General features: G+C 40.7%; 1 protein-coding gene across 1 annotated transcript in view; it reads left to right on the top strand.

The window, feature by feature from the left end:
* The window catches only part of IL1RAPL2 (interleukin 1 receptor accessory protein like 2), a 684340-nt gene that overhangs the window by 387347 nt on the left and 272512 nt on the right, over positions 1 to 24481 (top strand). Inside the window, exon 5 of the mRNA XM_038748640.1 lies at positions 1934 to 2087. Coding sequence (XP_038604568.1) covers positions 1934 to 2087 — 154 coding nt within the window. The remainder of the gene's footprint in view (positions 1 to 1933; positions 2088 to 24481) is intronic.

Here is a 24481-nt window from a genome sequence, read left to right as displayed (position 1 = left end):
ACTCTAACTTCAGCAAGCTGATTGGTTTTTCCATCTTTATAGTCTGTCTATTCTGTGGTTTAGCCTGAATCCAGTTCCCTTATGGAAGACAAACCCCAAAAGACAGGGTACATAAAGTAACTTAAGACAGCATTCGAACCGTACTTCTGAAAAGGACCAGGGGTGAGCCCTAGATAGCATTTTTATTTTCTTCTTGAGACTATTTCCTTGTTGTTACAATGGACACAGAGGGAGAATACCTCATATCTCTTGGATATCTGACCTTTGGGTATTTGATATTCATCCCACCCCACGGTACCTATGTAAATATCTTTAAATTATACTGTATATTATAAATTATGTATTGGTATTAATGTCTGCCTCCCCCTCTAATGGTATTTGCTAACTGTCTAAGGTGTGCCAGGCACTGTACTCATCCTGGGGTAGATGCAAAGGAATCAGGTTGGGCACATTCCCTGTCCCCAAAGGGATTTACAGTCGTAATCCTCATTTTACAGATGAGATAACCGAGGCACAGAGAAGATACCTGACACACCCAAGGTCACACAGCAGACAAGTCGTGGTGGAGCCAAGATTAGAACCTAGGCCTTTCTGACTCCCAGGCCATGCTGCTTCTCTTCTAGACTGTAAGCTTGCTATGGGCAGGGAACGTGGCCTTTTATTCAGTTGCATTGTACTCTCCCAAGTGCTTAGTACAGTGCTGTGCACATAATAAGCCTGCAGTGAACACTATTGATTAATTTATATCAATTAACTATTATCCCCCATGAACTTAAGTGGCAGTTTTGAATTTTCTTGTCAAAATCCATGCCTGGATCTATCTCTACTATAGAAAAAGAACAGTTAAACTGGTTATTAATAACAGTGGTATTTAAGAGCTTACTTTATGGCATACACTTTAGCAAGCATTGGAGGAGATACAAGGTAATCAGTTCAGGCACGGTCCCTGACCCACATGGGGATCACAGTCTAGGTAGAAGGGAGAGCACATATATAATTCCCATTGTGAGGAAATTGAGGCACAGAGAAGGTAAGTGGCTTGCCTAGTAGCACCCAGCAGAGAAGTGGCCAAGTAAGGAGTAGAACCCAGATCCTCTGATTCCCAGGCCTGTGCTTTTGTATTCCTTTTCTGTGATCTGAATGGGTATCAAGACTAGTTCCAGGACTGTTACTATCTGCTTGAGAATGAGGGCGTTTGAGAAACAGGGCGGGGAATGGTCAGAGAATGGGCTGAGAGAGTGCTCTCTGTGCTTACAAACACCATTCCTGATACCACTGCAAATTAGGAAAAGGTACAAATCTGACTTGTGGTGTTTTTTACTCCTCCAGCAGTTCCCAAAACTATTGCACTGCTCCATTTGCTGAATCTAGGATATCCCCACCCAACCACCGCTATTTGCTGTCACTAAAGGCCTTAGAGTCCAGCCATCCCTACCAAGTGTCATGAGGAATGATGCAACAGTGATGGCGAGGCAGAGGCAAATATGAAGAACTGTACATGTTTAATGAGAGTATCTCCTCCAGGACCTTATTGTATGGATTAATGTACTCAATTTGATTTTCAAAAAAATTACCAACCAAAAAGGTCTGGGACCTTGATAATCAAATTCAGAGTTTATGAATATGCTGCCATTTATTTTGCAATAGTGCCTTGTCTTCCTTGGAACTCTGTCATCCCTGCTAGTTATTTGCTCTTGGAGGATGCCTTCTAGATTACTCATGCTCCGGCCATAAAGTATAGAAGATGCCTGTTAGAGAGACAGTGAAATTAATAGAAATATGTATAATATGTCTTATCTTGAGTAACTGTTTTACTTCCTCGTTGCCTACTTGAAAACTGAGAAAAATAGCATAAAAAAAGGGAAAGAAGTGCATTTCAGGCACTGGATAAAGGATTTGGTTTATGCTTGATTGCAACTGTTTTTTTCTACAGGAATGCATGCCAAAAATGTGGAGGAGCATAATAATGCAGAAAGGAAATGCTCTTCTAATACAAGAGGTTCAAGAGGAAGATGGAGGAAATTACACATGTGAATTAAAATATGAAGGAAAACTAATACGCCGAACAACTGAATTGAAAGTTACAGGTAGGAAATTCTATCACAAAATTACAGCAAATAAGGTTTTTAGTATAATTTTGTCTGTGAAGAAAGGTTTTGTATTATAAAGAGCCAACTTGCTGTTAACTGAGAAAATTGGCTGCAACTCAAACAGTTAATGAGTTGCCCAGAGCACAAGCAATGTGCAGAATATGAGCAATTAATTTAGGGGGGAAAGGGCCCAATTTCTCCCTGCCTGTTCTCTTCCTTTGTTCTTAGGAATTCATCAGGAACACCTCACAAAGTATTTCTGACCATAGCCAAGCATTTAAGAGAGGCTGGTGTAAAATGGAGCCTGTTATTACTCCCAAGGCAAGATACCAATGCTTTCAATTGCTACATGCTCCTTAATATTTATTCAATACAATTGTAGGCCATATTCTGTAGGAATTTCCTAGGCGAAGTTTTCAGTGCACATCTAAGCAGCTCTGGAACACAGTTGATGCCCCTTGTGAGTTATTCCTCTTTGTCACCTTACAGCGTACTCTGATCTCTGTAGCTTTGGGGGCTGGATTTGGTCCACTGCCTGGTCAGAATATTTAGATTCATGCATGGTGTTTCAAATGCCTGTTCCTTTTTAATGTGTGTTGAACATAATCTTCTATAATATAGTGGATTTGAAGACTAAAGGTCCCTTTTCGATTAGTTCCCATATGGAAATTCCCTTCTTGTACACTGTTAATGTTAAGGCAGTGTATCATAAGTGATTCATCATTGTCACTCTCACCATGGGTGCATCTCGGAAGCATCATCTGTTGGACCACAGTAACCCATTCTGTCAGCTGGCTGCCTGGGCTTCCCCTTGGTGATCATTTACTGTATTATGTAACATTCCACTGTAAAACTTGAATACAAAGAAAGCAGACAAGAAGAAATGAATATAGTTTGGCATATATTTACCAAACAGAATCACCTTTCAATTTCACTCTGGGTGCCTCCCCTACAATACCAGTTCTGCTTATTTCTTTTGAAATATATTGCTTATTTCGTTTTAATTCACTTGTTCCTAGTTCACTGTTCATTATGGGTTCTTCTTAATTTATTGGTTTATGCCCCGATAACTTCACAGTTTCACCTGATAGGAAGTCACTCCTCACTACAGAAATTAAGATCAAAAGGGAAGATATCAAGCTAGGATTGAGACATTGCTCATTACACTTTGACCACATATTGCTATACCTGACCGACTGAGGGGGGAAAAAGAATGCCAGAATTTTTAAGAAAGGAAAAAACCACTATCATTTCATAATTGTGTGAATTTGTGAACACCCTGGCCAGGGAATAGCAAAAGTCACCAAAAAAAGAATGGAAATAATTATATGGAAAAGTTAATGCGTGCATTTGTGGTATATATAGAAGAGCATTTTTCTAAGTGACTGTTCTGAGTTGGGTGTAGATCGTGAGCCCCTGATGGGACAGAAGTATGTGTTAGTCGATTATCCTGAATTTATCCCGGTACTATGTGCATGATGAGCACTTAGTAAATGCTAGTAGTGATAATAATAATACCTAACTTTAAGTATAGCAGCATTAAACTAGTTATATTTCAATATTTCCACTTGCTCAGCAAGGCTTTGCCTGCTCTGTCATAGATATGCTATCTGTTTCTGTTTATGGCTATGCTTTTTATTACTAGCATTTCTCTCTATTGACATTGCAGGCCTGAGCAAGTCTGTGACCATTTTTTATCACCCTTTTCATTGCCTGAAACACCCTTGCAGCCTAGTTGGCATTAAAAAAAGAAAGAGCCATGCTTGCTGATTAGCTTTAGGTTTGGGGGCTCAAATGAGTCTTGAAGAGCTTAAGGTGAATGATGGCACACACCCATGTATTTGGGGACTATCCTGTTGAAATCAGGGTGTCTGGCCAATTTAGGTGCAGTCTCCTCTAGGTAGCACTTTGCTCCTTAAGTGCCGTTTTTGACCCTGTTACCAGGTAATAGAATAGTACTAACACAGCTCCAACTCCTAGCTTTTCTACTTTCCCTCCACCCCACAGTACCAGGGCCTTACTCTACACCCTCCACATCCTGGGCCTTTTATCTGTAATCCTGACACTTTGCTCTCTCCAAGGTCCAAGAGGTTTTTTCCCCATCTTCCCTCCTCTGTAGGCAGGCCTGGCCAGACTCCAGCCTCCACCACCATGCTTAGCCCCCCATCAGCTTCCCAGGCCTGACTCAGTTTCCCATCTCCGCAACCAATTCCAGATCTAAACCCCCAAGCCTTTTTTTTGTTGTTATCCTCCACATATCCAAATTGCACAGATGGCACACCAGTAATGGCACCCCAGGCATCTCTGCTGTTTATTGGATGATGGAGAAAACTCCCAAAATAAGAAGCAGTGAGGCCTAGTAGATGGAGCCCAGGCTTGGGAGTCCTAAGGACCTGGGTTCTGATACTGGCTCTGCCACTTGTCTGTTGTGTGACCTTGAGCAAGTACATTAACTTCTCTGTTCCTCAACTACCTCATCTGTAAAATGGGGAATAAGACTGTGAGTCCCATGTAGGACATGGACTGTGTCCCACCCGATTAATTTGTATCTGTCCCAGAGTTCAGTACAGTACCTGGCACATAGTAGGTTCTTAATACCATAAAAAAAATCATAGGAGAGGAGAACAGCAATCTAGCCTAGTGGAAAAAGTATGGGTCTAGTAGTCAGGGGACCTGGGTTCAAGTCCCAGCCCTGCCACTCTTCCCAAAATCACATCTCCTCCAAAGAGGCTCTCCCCAACTAAACCCAATATTTCCCCTCCCCTCCCTCCCCTCTGCCTTGGCTATGCATTTGGCTGTGCACCGCTTAAGCTCTTTGATACTGATCCCAGTCCTACAGCATTTATGAACCTATCCTTATACTTTACAGTATATTAGGGACAGGGGAAATAGTAATGTCTGTCTAACCCTGAAGGTTAGGAACTGCCTGTGGGTAAGCATCACATCTGCCAACTCTGTTGTATTTTCCCAAACACATAATATAGTTCTCTGCGCACAGTAAAGGTTCAATAAAAACCGTGGTTTGATTGCCTGGCGTGTGTCTTTGGGCAACTCACTTAACTTTTCTGTGCCTCAGTTTACTCATGAGTAAAATAGGGATTCAATACCTATTCTCCCTCTGTCATATGAGCCCCATTTGGGATCAGGATTATGTCCAACTGGGTTTTCTTATATCTGCCCCAGTGCTTAGTAGCAGTATGTGGCACATAGTACGTGTTTCACATATGCCACAATTATTATTATTGTTATTAGAGTCATTGTAACCATATACCATTCCTCAGAACTGAGGCCACGGCCCAGTCCTGTACCAAGGTGACGGAGGGAGGAGTGGCAGGCAAATAGGTGTAAATGCTTTCTTACCACTAATCCAGGCTGAGGCCTAAATTATTCCACAGCAAAGTGCAGCACAGAATGCTGTAGGCTTCTTGATTGAGGAAAAACAATCCACTCAAAAGTCCTGGTGAAATTGAATAACTTGATATGGGAGAGAAAACTTAATCACTAATTTTCTGTCTTTCATTTAATCAATCATATTTATGGAACACTTACTGTGTACAAAGAGCAGTGTATTAACTAAGTGCTTGGGAGAGTACAGTATAACAGCATAACAGAGTTGGTAGAAACGTTCCTTGCCCCTAACTTCATTCATTCAGCTGTATTTACTGAGTGCTTACTGTACGCAAAGCACTGTACTAAGTGCTTGGAGAGTACAGTTCAGCAGCAGAGACAATCCCTGCCCACAGTGGGATCACAGTGTAGAAGGGGGAGACAGATATCAAAACAAGTAAACAAGCATCAGTAGCATCATTATAAATAAATAGAATTATAGATAAATACACATTAATTAAAATAAATATAATTATAATTATAAATATGTACATACACACACAAGTACTATGACTTTGGATTTATCCAGACTTCCAACTTCAAGTGCAAGTTATAAGATTGCTTATTGGGTTTATAGATTTTCAGTGTACCCTGAATTCCAGAAAAGTTAACCAAACTTCATCCCTTATTGCAGGCCTCACACTCCCTTTCCTTTGCCTTCTTCTTGAACTTTCCTTATGCCTCGATCAATTTTTTTCCTTTCTCCATCTCTCCTCTCATGTAAATTCCCCCTCCAAGTCCCTCCTAAAAATGCCTCAAAGGACACTTTATCCAGGCAGGCCAATCTGATTAAGGAGGCAAGGGCAGTAAAATCCAAAATTTTATTTGCAGTTTTTGAAATAAAAATACGATAAGCTAAGTTAGTTGCATCTTTGTTCTGAAGTCTTAAAGCATGAGAACTTTATTTTTTTCTGAGTGGATCACAGTGCAGATTTTCCCAAAATAGTCAGGGAAAGCAGGAAAAAGCACCAGTTGATTATATTTGGAGGATATCATGCCAGCCGTGTTGTAATAATAATAATAATAATAATTGTAGTATTTGTTAAGTACTTACTACATGCCAGGCACTGTCCTAAGTGCTGAGGTGGATGCAAACAAATAGAATTGGATACAGTTCCTGCCCCGCATGGGGTTCACAGTCTCAATCCCCATTTTACAGATGTGGTAAATGAGGCACAGAGAAGTGAAGTGACTTACCCAAGGCCACACAGCAGACAAGTGGTGGGGGCGGGATTAGAACCCATGACATTCTGCCTCCCAGGTCCTTGTTCTGTCCACTGCACCAATCTCGTGGGCAGGCATTTAATTTTGCAGTCAAACTTATGTGTGCCTTTTCATCCAGAACAAAGCATTTCCCTAAGTTCAGTACAGTATCATTCAACAAAATATGCCACAAAATAGAGCCATTAGGTTGGGCCAAGAATATTGGCCAAGTAAATCTCCAGCCATTTGCTACAACTTTCAGGACATTCTGATGGTATGTAGCCCAGGCTTCTCCACTGGATAACAGGAGTCAAAGTCAGTTGATTACCTGCTTCTCTCTCCGCCTGTTTTCCAATTTTTTTATTCCCATTATGCCCATTGCTTCCTTGACCTTCTTCTGCCTCTTTGGGAAAATAGGAGAGTCCAGGACACCAAGTACAGAACAGGAGTTGGGAACCTCATGCTATTTCAACTGTAGCTACCGAAAGGGCATTATTTGCAAAATTCTAGAAAATAGAGGGCTTTCTGAACAAATGTTGCCCTTAACATTAAGCCTACTAATCGACAAGCCATCAGAATTGTAATTTTTGCTAGTAACCTGGAGGAAATTTTTACCCCTTTGGGTCTTCATTCCCACTCAAGCTAGCCAAAATCACAACATTGGTCCTAAATTGTGTGGATGAATTATGTGTGGAGGATAATACACTTTGAAAATACGTAACACTAAAAATGCTAAATGTTATTTTTGCTGGTGGTTAGCTCAGCTCTCATCAGTTTTTTTTCCTATGTATTATCACCTTATTGTTGGTTTTTTAAATTTCTCTTTGGCTTTTCCCTTTGTTGGAGTTGTTCAAATACATAGACCCAGTAAGTGTTTTAAATCTCATTGTGCAAATTAAAACCCTCCTGCAGCTCAGTGATTCCACTGTCATTTTTGTTGAACAGCTTGTTAAAATCTCCTTGTCTTGGCATAGAAAACAAGCACTGGAAAACCCAGTGAGTGAGAGAATTGGAAAGCTTACTAAGTACCTTTGGCTCATCTCTCCGTCATACCCCTTGGCCCTTCCTGAGTTTCTGCATACCTCTTGTTTTAGTAGCAAAGCACAGTAGGTTTTTTATCTAATAGTTTCAGACAACTTTCTTCCAAAAGGGCCCTTCTGCTGCTAATGTTTGCACCTTTCCCTAACGTCTCTTCCCAAATCTGTTTTTCTGGGAACTCTGAAAATTGAGGACATAGGTGCTGTGTTATCAATCAGTAGTATTTATTGAGTGCTTACTGTGTGCAAAGCACTGTACTAAGCGCTTGGGAGAGTACACTATAACAGAGCTGGTCGACATGTTCCTTGCTCTTAGGCAGATTATACTGAGATTTTGCTGCAGAAGTGGCCCAATACTGCCAATTCTTTAATTAACTGGGTGGGCCAGCCTTATTTTGGTGAGAAAAATTCTTTTGCATAAAGATAGGGAAGCAACATGACCTAGTGGCAAGAGCACAGGTTTGGGAGTCAGAGGACATGGGTTCTAATCCTGTCTTTGACTCTTGTCTGCTGTGTGACCTTGGGCAAGTCACTTCACTTCTCTATGCTTCAGTTATCCCATCTGTAAAATGGGGATTAGGACTGTGAGCCACATTTAGGACAGGGACTGTGTCCAACCTGCTTATCTTTTATCTACCTCAAGACTCAGAACAGTGCTTGCTGTGATATTGTGCTATGTTGCAGCCGTCTTGATAGTACTAGTATGTAACATATCTTAGATGTATGCAGACATTGGCCATCTTGGGAGAATGAGTAGATATAATGTTTCTGTAAGATGGCTACTTACCTTATTTTCTGTCTGATGCCGACTACCCTGGGAGGTTTGGGGGTCAATTGTTGGTGTCTCTGCCTACAAAAGATTCTGCAGACTTGAAAATTATTTTTTTAGGGCTTGGACTAACAGTTTCTGATTCTGAAAACAAGTTTCCTTTAGACTCTCCTAGAGAATAAGATAATATTGCATAAGTTCTAAAACAGAATATCACAATCTACTAAAAATTATAATAATGAAATTTAGTGTGGAGCAATGGAAATCCATCCAAATGTGGTGCAAATCATATTTTCTGGGATGAATATGTTCCTACTCAGTAAAGACCTACTGGAAACTTAGTCTAAGAGCAAACCTATAAATACTTGAAATTTCTACAACTGAGAGGAATTGTTAACTATCATGTGGTAATAGAAAAGCTCAGGAAGACGTCAATCAATTGATGGTATTCATTCATATTTATTGAGTGTTTACTGTGTGCAGCACACTCTACAAAGCACTTATAATAATAGTAATAATAATGGTACTCGTAAAGTGCTTATTATGTGCCAAGCACTGTTCTAAGCACCAGGGTAGATACAAGTTAATCAGGATGGAAGTTGTCCTGGACCCACATGGGGCTCATACTCTTAAATCCAAATTTTACAGATAAGGTAACTGAGACCCAAAAGAAGTTAAGTGACTTGCCCAAATTCACATCCAGTTCAATCCAACAGAGTTAGTAGACATGCTCCCTGCCCACAAAGAGTCTATAGTCCAGAGGGGGAGAAGGTTAATTAATATAAATAAATGAAGTATGGTTATGTACGGAAGTGCTCTGGGGTCGGGCGAATATCAAGTGCTCAAAGCGTACAGATCCATGTGCATAGGAAATGAATGTACCTCAATGCAGATAATAGGACCAAGCTTTCAAATTGTCATATTTATTGAGTGCTTACTGTGTTCAGAGCACTGTACTAAGCATTCCTGGTGCCAGTTTTAACCTATTCATTTGGTATCTTACAACTGTGCAAAATTGATCCAGTGCAGAAGAGTTCATGGGATCTAATCCCAGCTCTGCCACTTGTCAGCTCTGTGACTTTGGGCAAGACACTTAACTTCTCTGGCCCTCAGTTACCTCATCTGTAAATTGGGGATTAAGACTTTGAGCCCCATGTGGGACAACCTGATTACCTTTTATTCCCCCCAATACTTAGAACAGTGCTTGGCACATAGTAAATGCTTAACAAATATCATCATTATCCCCTTCTAGACTGTGAGCCCGTTGTTCGGTAGGGACCATCTCTATATGTTGCCGATTCGTACTTTCCAAGCGCTTAGTACAGTGTTCTGCACACAGTAAGCGCTCAATAAATATGATTGAATGAATGAATGGCCTATCACAAAGAACACCAGCTGTTAATGACAAAGTATTGAATTATTTGAATATCAAAAAGCTGCAGTCAAGAAGGTAACTCTACCATATGAAGGTGGAGAAGGAGTAATCAGCATTTACATTCAGTATTTCTTCCAGGTTGTAAAATGAAAAGACCATTATTAGAGTATCTGTGATTGTAATCGGTGTAAATTGGTCATTCCAACCAATCCTAATTTCATGCCAGTAAAGCTTGAAAGTGTGGAATGTAGTTCTGAATGACATGTTTTGAGAGAAAATTCAAATGGAAACTGATGATAGAGAGAAAAATTAAGGTGTGGGAAGAATGTATTCTCATAAACAATTATTGTTGTCAACTTCATTTGAATTGTACCCTCTCTTCCTGCTAGTCAACTGCCATAAGTATCTATATCTGTGGTAAATAGCAAAGTAACATGAGGTGGGCTTAATGGATGTTTTGTTACAGGGAAAGATTGGAATAATTTGAAAAGAGAAAGAAGAATTCCACTTTGAGTGTTTAGAGTGCCTTTCCTCTTAAAAATGTACAGATTATGAAGCTTCTACTCCTCTCTGGCACCCAAATGCCCTATTCAGGGGATTGGCTTGTTGCCCATCAGTATGTGGAAGGATCTCTAATACTGCTATTACTCAGTAATAATGGTGGTATTTGTTAAGTATTTGCTGTGTGCCAAGCACTGTACTAAGCACTGGGGTAGATGCAAGTCAGTAGTCAGGTCAGACATAGTCCAGTCCCTGTCCCCTGCTGGGCTCACCTATGTAGGAAGGGTAAACAGGTATTAAATCCCCACTTTACAGAAGAGGAAACTGAGGCACAGAGAAGTTAAGTGATTTGCCCAAGGTCACACAGCAGATAAGTGGCAAAATTATAATTAGAACCTAGGTCCTATGATTTTCAGGCTTTTTCCAGTTAACTATGCCACATGGCTTCTCATACTAATCTAATTATTTGTAAATTTCTCCCAAATAATGGAACCAGAGATCCAGTGCAAAAAGAGCCAGTAGACCCACAGCACTTGAAAAAAAGTATGGTAACTGAAGTCATGGTTACCGAATACAAAAGGAAGTAGAAACACCAAGAACTAAATTTCAGGTGTTGAAAGAGAAACCAGAGACCTCACCTGGAAATTAATATTTTCCTGTTATTTGAGGGATGACACCATACTTGAAAGACCAGAGCCCTGTGAATTTAATTTAAATAATGATGTGGATTTTAGGCTCACTGAATCCAAACAAAAGAGAAAGCTAAGTTTATATAGTCAGCACAGTTATACATCAGTAAAGGACCTGATGAAATTTTTGGAGTGAAATGAAAACAGATGAAATCATAGATTGAATATATTTGGAGTTTGTGAAGCTTTAAGACTAAGTAGCAAGCAGAGCACAAAGGAAGCATATCAGCTTGGCGGTCTAGTAATGATTAAACTTTCTATTGGATAAAAATGGCTTGGAACTGAAGTCAGAGAACAAAGGTGGATTGGAACAGTTTGCGGACATGCAGAGATAATGGAGGTGGTCTGAACTATACTCTGAAGGAGGAAGAGTGAAGCAAGATCTATTAAAAATCTTTTTTGGCCAACAAATGAAAGCTTCTTGCTTTCACTTTCAAATTACCCAGAATATTCAGTCCTCAAACGTTAATTTTGGACTCAATTGTCCATATGTTTGAGGAAGTGGGTCCTTTTTGAAAAAACCTCAATTCAATATACTTGAAGCCAGAGTGTAATTTTAGGTCTGTTGCCTTTCACATTCACCTTCCATATTGAGTTGATCTCCAAATCCTGTTGGCTTTTCTTCTAGAGTATTTGCCAGACCCGCCTCTTCCTCTCCATCCTAATGGCTAATTGACTCTCTCATCATTTCCCAGCTGGATTACTGCGTCAGACCCTTTACTGGTTTCCTTGTCTCCAGCCATTTTGCTCTTCCGTCAGTCCATCATACAGATGCCTGGATCATTTTCCAAAAAGACCATATGGGACACATCACTCCCCTTCTCAGTAAAACTCCAATGTTTACCCATTTTTCTCTATGATCCAGAGAAACTCGTAACCATTGGCCTCAAGACCCTGGCATCATCTCTCCCTTACAGTTCTGCAGTCTTCAGCACCTCTACCCTATTTTGCACCCTTCTCTGCTCCCATGCTAACCTTTTAATTGTACCTCTTGCTTGCCCTCCCCCCGCCAACAACACATGGCTGCATCATCAGTGTGTCAGCATGGCCTTCTCCCACCCTGAAATTCCCTTCCTCAAATCTTCCATACCACATCCCTCTCTCCACCTTAAAACTTCCCTAAAAAAAAACAACCTCTAAGAGACATTCACTAATGAATCCCACAACTCTCTGTTCAAGATATCTTATCAGCCACCCCTAACTCTGTTGTACAGTTCATTGTTTAGCCCTGCTGTTGGTCCGGTGAAAAGAAGACAGCTCTGGGAATCTGAAAAATTGGGTTCTGGTCCCAGCTGTGTAGATTAGGGGAATATCAGCTAGGTCTGTGCCATTCTTGGGGAAGGTTTCTGAGGAAGCAACAACATAGGATGTTCTTTGAGGTGGATGGGTCCCAGAAGGAATCCTGTAGAACTAGTACCTGGCTACCTTGGGCAGTGAAGATGTGGCAGTGTCCCAACAAATTTCCCAAGCGTGGTGTTCCAGTTTGAGGTATAGAAGTCAGGGAGAAGAATGAGGACTTTTAACTATGGAAATGGCTACTGGTGTAGTGGACAAAAGACAAGTGCAGACTTCGTGATGGTGAGATACCTGTGTTCTGGTAAAGAAGCTATATTTTATGTGCCTTGTGTCCCTAGGTTTGGCTTTTTAAACATGTTAACTCTCAGGAGGTTACAGTGAGCTTTTCTTCCTCGTCCACACACTGACCCCCACATCATTCCTCACCCAAGATAAAGCCACAATTTTCTTGTCTTCATATAGTTGAGAAGGGAAGAGTTGGGGTAATATTTTTTTTTTGGTTTAGTTCAGCGGAGGCCAATGAGGGAGGTGAGGGATCTTAGATGAAGGTAATAAGTGTGCCATTCCAGTCAGTGATTCAGAAACCTGAAATCAACCAGTCATATTTATTACGCACTTACTGCATGAGTAGCACTGTATTAAGTGCTTGGGAGAGTATAGTGTAACAGAGTTGGTAGGCACGTTCCTTGAGCAGAGCAAGCTTACACTCTAGAGGAAAACTCTGGTTTTCTTAAACTTCTCAGAATTCCCCTTTGGCTCCATTTAAGATATACTGGTATCCGGCAGGGAAACTTAGACTTCTGGAAACCCTTCCAGCCTCGAGTCAGTCCACCTTTTCACTGAAAGCCATTGCCGTAGTTTTTGAGTTTTCTCTGCAAAGAAACAGGCTGGAGAATTACAGGAGCTGGTGGCGAGGCAGGGAGCACAAAGCAGGGGCAGAGTCCGTTCTGTGCAGACAGTAAGCAGTCAATAAATGCCATTGATTAATCGACTGCCTGGACCACAGTCCCTTGTCCTAGCCATAACCCATCATGAAATTGGCTAATACTTGTGACACTAACCGTGGTGCTCCTAATGGGGAGACAAGATGCATAAAGTGCAACCATCTGATGAAAATCCTCTCACACAGTGCTACTGCTAAAAGACTAGCCTTTAGAACTTTGCTCAATTCTTTAACTGGGCATTAAGCCATAGGTGGAAGGATTGAAGGTGGATAGAACTGAATAAAAGGTTATTTGCTGAAAATTGGTTTTGTCTCTTTAAAAATTTAATTACAATTCCTGATAGCGTGGAAAAAATACTTTTCATAAGTATTTCAATCAATGGTATTTATTGAGCCCTTTTTGTAAGCAGAACGCTGTTGTAAGTGCTTGGGAGAGTACAGTACAGACACATTCTGAACCCTAATCCTAACCCTGACTCTAGTTAGGGTTAGGAACAGACACGTCCCTTGACCTCATCGATTTTACAGTCTAAAGGATTACATATTACTTGAGGTATTTAGAGCAGGATATGATGCCTTGGCATTAAAAATAAGTGAAACTATCTGAAGAGTATCTGGGGAACTTTTTAATATACTGTTATCAATCAATCAATGGCATTTATTTAGCCTTTACTGTGTGCAGAGCACTTTACTAAACATTTGGGAGAGTACAGTGTGATTGGTAGACACACATTCTCTGCCCACAGTGAACTCACTGTCTAACGTATTTATAATCCTCCCCCACCAACCACCTTTCTCAACTCTTTCCTCTCCTCTGCAAAGAAAAAGACTAGGTACGGCCATTTGGTAATGCAATTTAATTTTGTTGGTGCTTTTCTCGTAAAAGAGGTAGAAAAATAAGTCCAAAATACAACAGGCCAGGAATTTCCCTGCTCTTCTTGCAGCTTCAGGTTCTGTTTCCACTAGCAATTAGCTTTGATAAGTACCCAAATCTCATTTCTCCTTGCCTTCAATTTATTTTAGTGTGTATCTTCCTGAGAAGATTTTAGGCGCCATGAGATCATGTCTTCTAACTAGTGTACTTTCTCAAACACTTAGTACAGTCCTCTGCATACAGTAAGCATTTAATAAATAGTATTGATTGATTGATACATGAAGGGAGTTCATGCAAGATGTACTTTCCCAGTTTGCTGTGTCAGTGAGGGATTTCTAGGTGTATAAAGTACTCCCTGTACCACAAATGATTTATGAACTTGAACTGTTGAATTATTTTCCTATGTGACAGCTGAAAGAAGCTATTTAAATGCTTTTATAAACTGCCAGAGATGAATTATAATGACTCCAGGAATTCCTGGACAGGCAAAGGCCACCCTACCCAACGAGCTTGTCCTTGGACTTCATTTCCATCTCTGCTTTGTTCCAGGGTCCTCCAGGCCTCTCTCACACACACCATTAAAATGTCTTGGTGGAGTTACAATCCCATTTATTCCACAATATTTGCTTTGACCACCTTAATTGACACATTATTCTACATGATGAAATAGTTCTGGCTGAAAGATCTATATATGCAGCTTTTTGCTTGAATTCTCTTTGGTCCCTGCTTAACTTCCTGTTTTTTTTATTGCGGCTACGGTTTTTCGACCTCCCTATTAGCAACAACGGTCCCTACTTTGTCAAAGCCTTCAAGCTGAGGAGAGATTTTATTCTCAGAAATGTAGTAACTCTTTCTGCTGCTGAAGGATTGGGCTAAAGGATAAGGACATGAAGATGCCTGGGTCTTTTCAGGGAAGGACACTTCAGGAGTCAGTGTTCTCTCAAATGCTGCCCACATACGTTTGCAACTCATAAACATCACCTTGCAGGGATCTCTGTCTTAGCACTGGGCATTCTGCAGCTGCTCCATATTCCAGTCAGGGAAAATGTTATATTTGGTCCAAACTGTGGCAGTGAGAGCTCTGGACAGCTTAGAAAGACCTGGGATTTACACAAAATAGGAAAGACAGGAAATTGCATGGATTCAATTGATTGCATATCTCCCTAAGGGCTATTTTCTGTTTTCCATTATGCTTTTGGAGTCTTCAAAGATATTGGCACTAATTAGCTCATCATCTGGGAACTTTGAGGCCATTGAGATTTGGCAATATAGTGTTAACATACATTTCCATGGTGCCTTTCTTCACAAGCTTTCAAAAAATCTTATTAACATTGTCTCCTCAGCCACGGATATGCTTCCAGTAGCAAGGTGAAAGGCCTCCGTTATTAGCTCCAGGTTACTAAAGGGAAACTAAGATGCAAAGGGGATGAATAATTTGGGCCTACATCCACGTTTCAGCCACCGATTCCGAACCTCCTTTTAAATATCCGTCATCTCTGGGAGTCCAAGGGCATGGACCTGTTGAAGCACCTGAAGATTTCCCTTCCCTCCCACTTTCTCAGTTGTTCATGTTTGCTCATCTTTTCCCTCCTCTTCTCCCTTAAACGGAACAGCTGCTGCTCCATTTGTTGTTACAGAAGACTTGGCAGGGGAAATTTGGTCCTCACCTAATCAAGTTTTCACATAAATTAGGCAAGCACAACACCACACCATATAATAAACACTGGCCCTGCCGCTTGGGAGGATGGCTGCGAGATACCTAATGTCCTTTTGCCAGTTTAGCAAAGAAAAAGTGCAGAAGGCAAGGATTTCCTGATTTCATTTTTAATCTTATTTTGTGCTGAAAAACCTGCCCAAATCTCCTAGCCTTGTTGTTGCCAAGTTTAATTGATGTCTTAATTAAAACTAAAATATTTAAATCAAATTATTGTACTGCCTTTGGAGAATTTGGGTGATTTAGTTTGTAAAATTCATTCAAGCAACACGGTGGAAGGCTTTGGTTTTTTTTTTTTACTTCAAGCTCTGAGCCAACATTTTTAGATAATTATAGAGCATATATTGAAGATGGACAGTTTCCAAATTAACCTCAATATACTCCATTCTTACACTTTTCCTTGGGAGAGAAGTTTTTGTAGAAACTCCTTCTGATATAAGCTAATTATGTATTTGAATTCCTATTACTGCCTGTGTTAATTTTGTTGTTGTTGTTGTTGTTACTTTGTTTTTATCTGAACTGATCAGTTTTGGCCAGTGGGGAGTATTTCTTCCTAAAAGAAATAAATACATTAAGAAGAAATAACTAATGTAAACTAGCTTAGTGTAGAAATGTTTCCAAATGAGTGGTATATATTTCTCAAAAATAATATGAAAGACCTGATTATAGTGTCATGCACAGAAACACTGTAGTAATATTTCCTGTGTACTTACAAGTTCTTAACTTTTATACAGATTCAGAACTTTTATACCGTCAGTTTTTCTTAAAGTTCGTTTTCAGTTTGTGTTTTGGATAAAACCCTGCTGAGGAATTAGGAAATGGTCTACTAATAGTGGGCACCTGTTTGGGTAAAATATAATGCAGTATGGGGAAAAAGTGCTTGTTTACATGCTCACAGTGTCAGTCATAGCAAGAACGATGTAGCATGAGTTTTTTGAATTATGGGATTCTTCAAGATGACAACTCCATGTTAAAGAAAAACTGATCCTATCTGAGAGCCAGACTTTGTTGAGTTTTCTTTTAAGGTATTTAGTGCTTACTATGTGTCAAACACTGTAATAAGTCCTGGGGAAGGTACATACTGATCAGGTCTGATAGAGTCCCTATCCCACGTGGGACTCATAGTCTAAGTGGTAGGGAGTAGGGTTTAATTCCCATTTTAGAGGTGAGGAAACTGAAGTGCAGAGAAGTTAAGTGGCTTGCCTATTATCATACAGCAAACAAGTGGCAGAGCCAAAATTTGAACCAGGTCTTCCGTCTCCCAGGCTTGCTCTCTTTCTATGAGGCCACACTGCTTCTATTCTAAGAGAATTCTCTTCCTACTGGACAAAGCTTCCTCTGTCCTGCATCTTCCTGCTTTACCTTCATTTGGGCCACTAGAGTAACTTTTCTAGTCAAAGGGCAAGGAATTTGAGGACAGTGGAACCCTTGCCACTAGATCCTTGTTTCAGAGAAGGCCCCCAATTCAAAGGAATCATTACCAAGCAGATGTGTGGCTCACAACACTTTCTAAAATCTGTGAAGCTTGGTGGTGTATAACCTTTTGGTTTTCCAATGGTAATTTTCATCTGTGACAGGGAGCCAAGGTAAAAATGAGTCCCATCCTGAGGTACATGGCCCTTAAAGGACTATTGAATGAATCCCGCAGCTGTGATCTCAAGTCATCATAAAGACAGCATGTGCCTCTTTATAGCAACCCAGAGGAAATGCCCAAATCTGTAGCTATTTGGAACTATAACGAACGATTCAAGGATGTGCTGACTTGCTATTAGTTCAAGACTCTTAAATAAATTATATGTTTGGGGGCTGGTTTTCCCAAACACGTGCATATTTTCTCTTGGGACTCTGTTTAGAGGTGGCAGGACCCAGAACATGAAGTCAACAACTCTGCATGGCCCAAGAACAATTTTTCTTCCAGTATTTTCAGAAGTGATGGTGGATTCATCCCTTTTGAAAATATTGAAAGAAAACAAGTAAAGAATAGAAAAGCTAGAGGAGGGACCATGGGAGAGTTGGGATGATGGGTTCATAGGGGTAGAGACAGGAACGGGGTGGGACAAATCTGCAGTGTAGAAACCCAAGCGGAAATTACTTTGGCAGGAAGTGATTTCCACATAGCAGTTAAGGAGTCCTTATGTCCAGCTGAATCTCTGTGCTTCAGATTAAAGTCAAATCAAAATCTTGCTCAGGCCCCTGTGGGCTTGGAGAAAAATCAATCCATTCTGTCCTTTTAAAATTCCTCTATGAATTTGAAGAGATACTTCTATTATAGGCCAAAGTCCAACCTTTAAAAATTTCACCATAAGATTTGTACTCAATCTCTCTCATCATTTTTGTCACTTTTCTCGGAACCCTCCAAGGTTTTCCAAAACTAGACATTTTCTTTTTCTAATGAGTCTAAGCAGAGCAGAGTGTGACAGAAAGATTAGTAGGAATAGTGCTGACATTTATTAAGCACTTACGGTATGTGAAGTGCTGAACTAGGGTCTAGGGACAAATACAAAGACACTGATGCAGCACGGGCAGTAGCCCACAGGGATTCATGGTCTCCAGGGGGAGGATAGACAGGGAAGCATAATGGGGAAGATCACAAAAGCAACAGCAATAAGACTAAAGCAGTGCATTTGTGCTGGGATAGAATAGTCCCTCAGGATCCTCATTGCCTCAGGCAGGGTCATCATTGGTCCAAATTCTCACACCCTCCGCAGTGTTCTAGCTATTGCCCAGCCTAAGGACTCCTGCTCTCTGCTCCCATGGGCAGTGCCCTGATGGCGGGAGTCCAAGGCCCCTGAACCTTCCCAGCATCTGGGTTCAGGTCTGCATATCATACTATGTCAATCACCCTAAGGCCACATTGATTTTTGTACTACATTGCTGACTCCTATTCACCACGAGGTAGGGTCTGACCTTCTCCTTTCCTCTCTGTTCTCTCTGAGCCAAGTTTTCTCCATGGACTCCATTTAAACCAAGTTTACCCTATAATTACTAGTGCTGTTGGGATTATTTTTAGCACTTGTTTCTGTTGATTTTCATCCTGTGTTTGAAGGGCCATTTTTCCAAAGTTTAAAGAGGTTGGAGGGGTGGGGATGCAGGGAGCAGGTTGCTTGATTGTCAGATGGAGTCACTGTGGGGGATTGACATGTCTGTTTGACTTGCAGTGAAGTAAAAGTTGGCTACCCTATGGGGAAACTCTCTGTTTCAAAATAAATACATTGATGTAACTATTCATCTGTAATTGAGTACATAATTTGGGGTAAATTTGGTTAAAAAAATGGCTATCCAATCTGAGTTCAGAAACCAGTTCCCCTCCTTTAGTAGTTACTATTGTCTGTTGTCTGCTGCGTAACCTTGGACAAGTCACATAACTTCTCTGTGCCTCAGTTACCTCATCTGTAAAATGGGGATTAAAACTGTGAGCCCCAGTTTGGTTGTATCCACCCCAGCCCTTAGTACAGTGCCTATCAAATACCATAGTTAAAATTATCATTATTATTATTGTACTTTGTATTAGATCTAAAAGAACAAGATGACAAGTTTTATAATGAAAAATGACCTTTTTACTGGAACATACAACTGAAAATTAAAAACTAAAATTCCAATTGGACTAGCCCAGTTTTCCCCCTCATTCATAATCTTAATATTTCTTTCTTTCCAAATCCTCCTTAATGAATGTAATTAATACTTATAATGATAATAATAATAATAATAATTTTGGTATTTGTTATGTGCTTACTATGTGCAAAGCACTATTCTAAGCGCTGGGGAGAATACAGGGTGATCAGGTTGTCCGTATGGGGCTCACCATCTTAGTCCCCATTTTACCGATGAGGTAACAGAGGCACAGAGAAGTTAAGTGACATGCCTAGTTACACAGCTGACAAGTGGCGGAGCTGGGATTTGAACCCATGACCTCAGACTCACAAGCCTGTGCTCTTTCCACTGAGCCATGCTGCTTCTGATAATGGTATTTTTTAAGTGCTTAATATGTGCCAGGCACTGTACTAGGCACTGGGGTAAATTCAAACTAATCAAGTTGGACACAATCCCTGTCCCACATGGGACTCACGGCTTACACCTTATTTTACAGATGAGATAAATGAGGCGCAGAGAAGTTAAGTGACCTGCCCAAGGTCAGACAAATGCAGAGCTGGGATTAGAAACCATGTCCTTCTGAATCCCAGACCTTTGTTCTGTCCACTAAGGCCAAGGTCACTAGAATGACCACGTAGAATGTGTAAGTAGTGGTTTATAGAGTTCTATATCGTTGTACATTTAATGTAATAATCCACATTGGATAATCAGCAATACTTTATTAAATTACAGTCAGGGTATGGAGCCTTGCAGTGCATGATCAACCAGATATATAAAATGTTGAAGTACTCTACAAAAATGTCTGTTTTGCTACATGCTCATTTTACTTTTTTTGGGCTGAAGCAATGCAAATTTAATGCCTAATCTAATATCATTGTCGAGTTCAGCATGCCCTTCTAGTGCTTCCACCATTCTTTTTTTTTTTCTTACAAGATGTCAAAGCCATGCCATGGAAGTACATCCCAAATCATCCTATATTAAAATAGCTTAGTGCACACTTAGAAATGGTGTAAGCAAACAGGGCACTACAGCAGCAACCCGTACAACTTTGCATCAACAGCACAAATGATGGCTGTGGGGGCTGGTGTTTTATTTTTGTTCCTTCCGAGGGTGTGTAAACTCTTTGCTGGATTGTAAGCTCCTTGAAGGCTGGGAGTGGGTCTGCTTATTCTGTTGTGCTTAATTCAATGCTCTGCATATATTAAGTGCTCAAAAAATGTAAGTGATGGCTATTGTCTTTCTCCCCTTCTAGACTGTAAGTGCTTTGTGGGCAAGGAACATGTCTATCATTATACTGTACTCTTCCCAAGTGCTTAGTACTGTCCTCTGCATACAGTAAGAGCTCAATAAGTACAATTGGTTAAGCTATTGAAAATCCAGGGAAATCCCAGTTAAAGGATTGTATTTTCCTTTTTTTATTGACACACATTTTTAGGTTGGACTTGACAATACATAATTTTTGCAGCTTATCAAAGAAAAGCAGTCCATTTGGGTAAGTTTGTCTGGAAAGGTTGATGCATTTTCCAACATATCTTTCCACGTTGTTTTTTCACTAATGAGTATGGACCATACAAAACTTGTCATGTCTTTGTGTCTGCATCTGGATTATCCCAAATCCTGGCCATATCTCTGTGTCTATGTTTATCCCAGTCTTTGCTCCCGAGGAGCAACTGCTCTTCCAAAATACATTCTCCTCTGTGTTTAAACCTGTATCCATGCCCAGGCTGTTTGTTATGGCGGTTAACTAGCTAGTCCTATTGTTGGTCCAGCGGAAAGAGCATCGCCCTGTGAATCTGGACACATGGGTTCTACTCCAGGTTCTGACTGCTGAGGCTACGCAATCAGAAGGGAAGCTTTCAGATGGGCATTCTGTGAGGGAGACAGGCCCAACAGGAATCCAAAAAAGGTAACTGGCTACAATGAGCAGCAAAGACAGCAGTGGCTTCCAAGCCAGTCGCCTGACAGGCCATGGTGCTACATCATAGGATCAGCACTGGGTTGTGTCCACTTTGGCACTTTGAGTCTTTCTTGTAAAACAACTTCAGGTGCACTTCACAGTGAGGTGCATCTCTGCTCAGCACCCTCTCATCGCATTCTGAGAATGAAAAAAGAGAAGCAGTGTGGCTCAGTGGAAAGAGCCCGGGCTTGGGAGTCAGAGGTCATGGGTTTGAATCCCGCCTCCACCACTTGTCAGGTGTGTGACATTGGGCAAGTCACCTGACTTCTCTGTACCTCAGTTCCCTCATCTGTAAAATGGGGATTAAGACTGTGAGCCCCACGTGGGACAACCTGATAATCTTGTAACCGCCCCAGCACTTAGAACAGTGCTTTGCATATATTAAGCTCTTAATAAATGCTACTAATATGTATATAATATATATTCTGTGCCCAAGCAGCAACATGACTGTCAGGGCCAAGAGAGTGTGAGTTGCACTGTGCAGACCACCATGAACTTTTGCAAATGAGAAAATTGAGAAAATGAGAAATGAGAAAATTGAGGCCCAAAGAGAATGGGTAGAAGAAGCAGCATGACTCAGTGGAAAGAGCGTGGGCTTTGGAGTCAGCGGTCATGGATTCAAATCCTGGCTCTGCCTATTGTCAGCTGTGTGACTTTGGGCAAGTCACTTAACTTCTCTGTGCCTCAGTTACCTCATCTGTAAAATGGGGATTAAGACTGTAAGCCCCCCGTGGGATAACCCGATCACCTTGTAACCTCCCCAGTGCTTAAAACAGGCTTTGCATATAGTAAATGCTTAATAAATGCCATTATTATTATTGTTATTGTGGGTAATTTGCCCAACATCACACAGGTGGCCAGTGGTGGAGATGGAACTAGATCGCTGGGCTCCTACTTCCAACCCTATCTTTTTTGTTGTTGTTTTCTTCAGGAGGCCCTGCCGCCTTCTCAATACTGAGTAATATCAAAAGGCGGTCAGTGTTCAGAGACCAAGAGTGTCTCTCCTGACAAAATATATTAATAATCCAGAAAGGAATGGCTGAATATTACTGGAGCTAAGACTCAAACTCCATCAACAAGAGAGAATTTTTGATTCATTTGAAGGGAGTAGTTCTCCAGGGAGAGTAGCTGCAGAAGAAAAACAAGCAGATTTTAACTTCCCCTGCCTGAACCCCCAAAATATTAAAGGCAGTATTGTCAGTTCGGATCAGTTCAGTGACACAAATCATATTATCCATTCTTTTAGGTATATGTGTCTTTTCTTAGAGACTGTAACAGTTGGTTAAAGAACAACTATTTGAATTATATGGCTGTATAATGCCAACTACTCAAAATTAAACCATAATGGAAACATCTTTTTAATTTTCGATTCCCAAGTGATACAGACAGATAAATCTCATCCAGCCACTGTGCAACAAGACAAGATGTTCTTTGCTGTTTGTGGGGAAATCATTTTTGATGACAAATGCTATTTATGACATTTTCTGCTAAAATGCCGCGTAGCTGTAAATTTAAACACGATGAGGAATTTAGAAATATGCAGCAGTCTTTGAATTATGTTTTGTCAGTATGTCCAGCACTGTGCAAATAGCTCCATATTTTTATAAAAAAAGGTGTGCTATCATTTGTTAACCCTTTGCGTTTTTCCCTTAAGCTCCTAGATGATCTGCAAGTTTTATTCTGTAGCCTAGGAGCAGAAGCTTCACTGTGCTTTCCCCCTGTGCCATACAGTATGCTTTTGGGGGAAACAGTTGAGAAATTGGGGCCCTGTTTAGCTGGTATACAGTGAAAAAGTATTGGAGATGGGCATCCTCATTGAGAGGAGCAGCATGCCTAGTGGAAAGAGCTCGGGCCTCTGGATCAAAGGATCTAGGTTCTATTCCCAGCTCTGCCACTTGCCTCCTGTGTGACCTTGGGCAAGTCACTTCTCTTCTCTGTGCCACAGCTTCCTTATCTGTAAAATGGGGATTCATTCCCTCTTTTTCCTCCTGCATAGACTTTGAGCCCCGTATGGGGTACAGACTGTGTCCAACATGATTACTTATCTATTCCAGTGCTTTGAATAGTGCTTGACACATAGTAAGCACTTATTATTATTATTATTATTATTATTAATGGTGGTACTTAACAAACACCTCAAATATTATTATTATTGTTGTTGAACCAGGACAAACCTTTGTGATCCTGATGTGAGCTTCTAGAAAAGTGCAAGACATTGTCAATGCCACTTATTTTTGTAGTTTGTTTACTCTCAGATATGGTGGTGTGGACAAGTCACACCTGTCAACACTGATTTTCTGAGCTTGATTTATCCAACGATTTTTCAGTGTGCCTGGTTACCATTCTTGAATCGTTTTTCACATTCAATAAATGTCAGGAATGAAGTCCTTTAAGAAGAGCCTTTTATTTTGCAGTGATATTTTTTGGAATGTATTATATACCATTGGTAATATAGGTAAGTCAATGTTTTTGGGATTTTTAAAATGGTATTTGTTTAGTGCTTACTCTGTGTCAGGCACCATACTAAGTGCTGCAGTAGATACATGACAATCAGTGTGGAGGCGGGCCATGTCCCTCAAGGGGCTCACAGTCTTTATCCCCATTTTACAGATGAGGGCAACCGAGGCACAGAGAGGCTAAGGGACTTGCCCTAGGTCACACAGAAGACATATGCCAGAGCTGGTATTAAAACTCAGGTATTGGGACTGTAGGCTCATTGTGGGCAGGGAATGTGCCTACCATCTCTGTTGTACTTTCCCAAGAGCTTAGTATAGTACTGTGCATGCAGCAAATGTTCAGTAAATGGCTTGATTGAAAATACAAAAGCGGTGTTACCTAACTACCAAGGTAGAGAAAAATCCACTTTGGAAGGGGGAGGAGGCAGTGGATGAATGGATGGGTAGGATGGATATTTTCCATGCAGAACCAGAATAAAAGTTGCTTAGAAAAGTTTAGGCTGTAAGTCCTTGTCCCTAGTGTCCCTCATCCTTGTCAGCATTATCAAGGAATTAATTTAGCAGGTGTGTATTCTGGCCCAAGAAAACATCAGTCAAGC

Source organism: Tachyglossus aculeatus, chromosome 6, assembly GCF_015852505.1.
Source record: "Tachyglossus aculeatus isolate mTacAcu1 chromosome 6, mTacAcu1.pri, whole genome shotgun sequence".
Lineage (NCBI taxonomy): Eukaryota > Metazoa > Chordata > Mammalia > Monotremata > Tachyglossidae > Tachyglossus > Tachyglossus aculeatus.
This window is presented reverse-complemented; position numbering and strand designations above follow the sequence as displayed.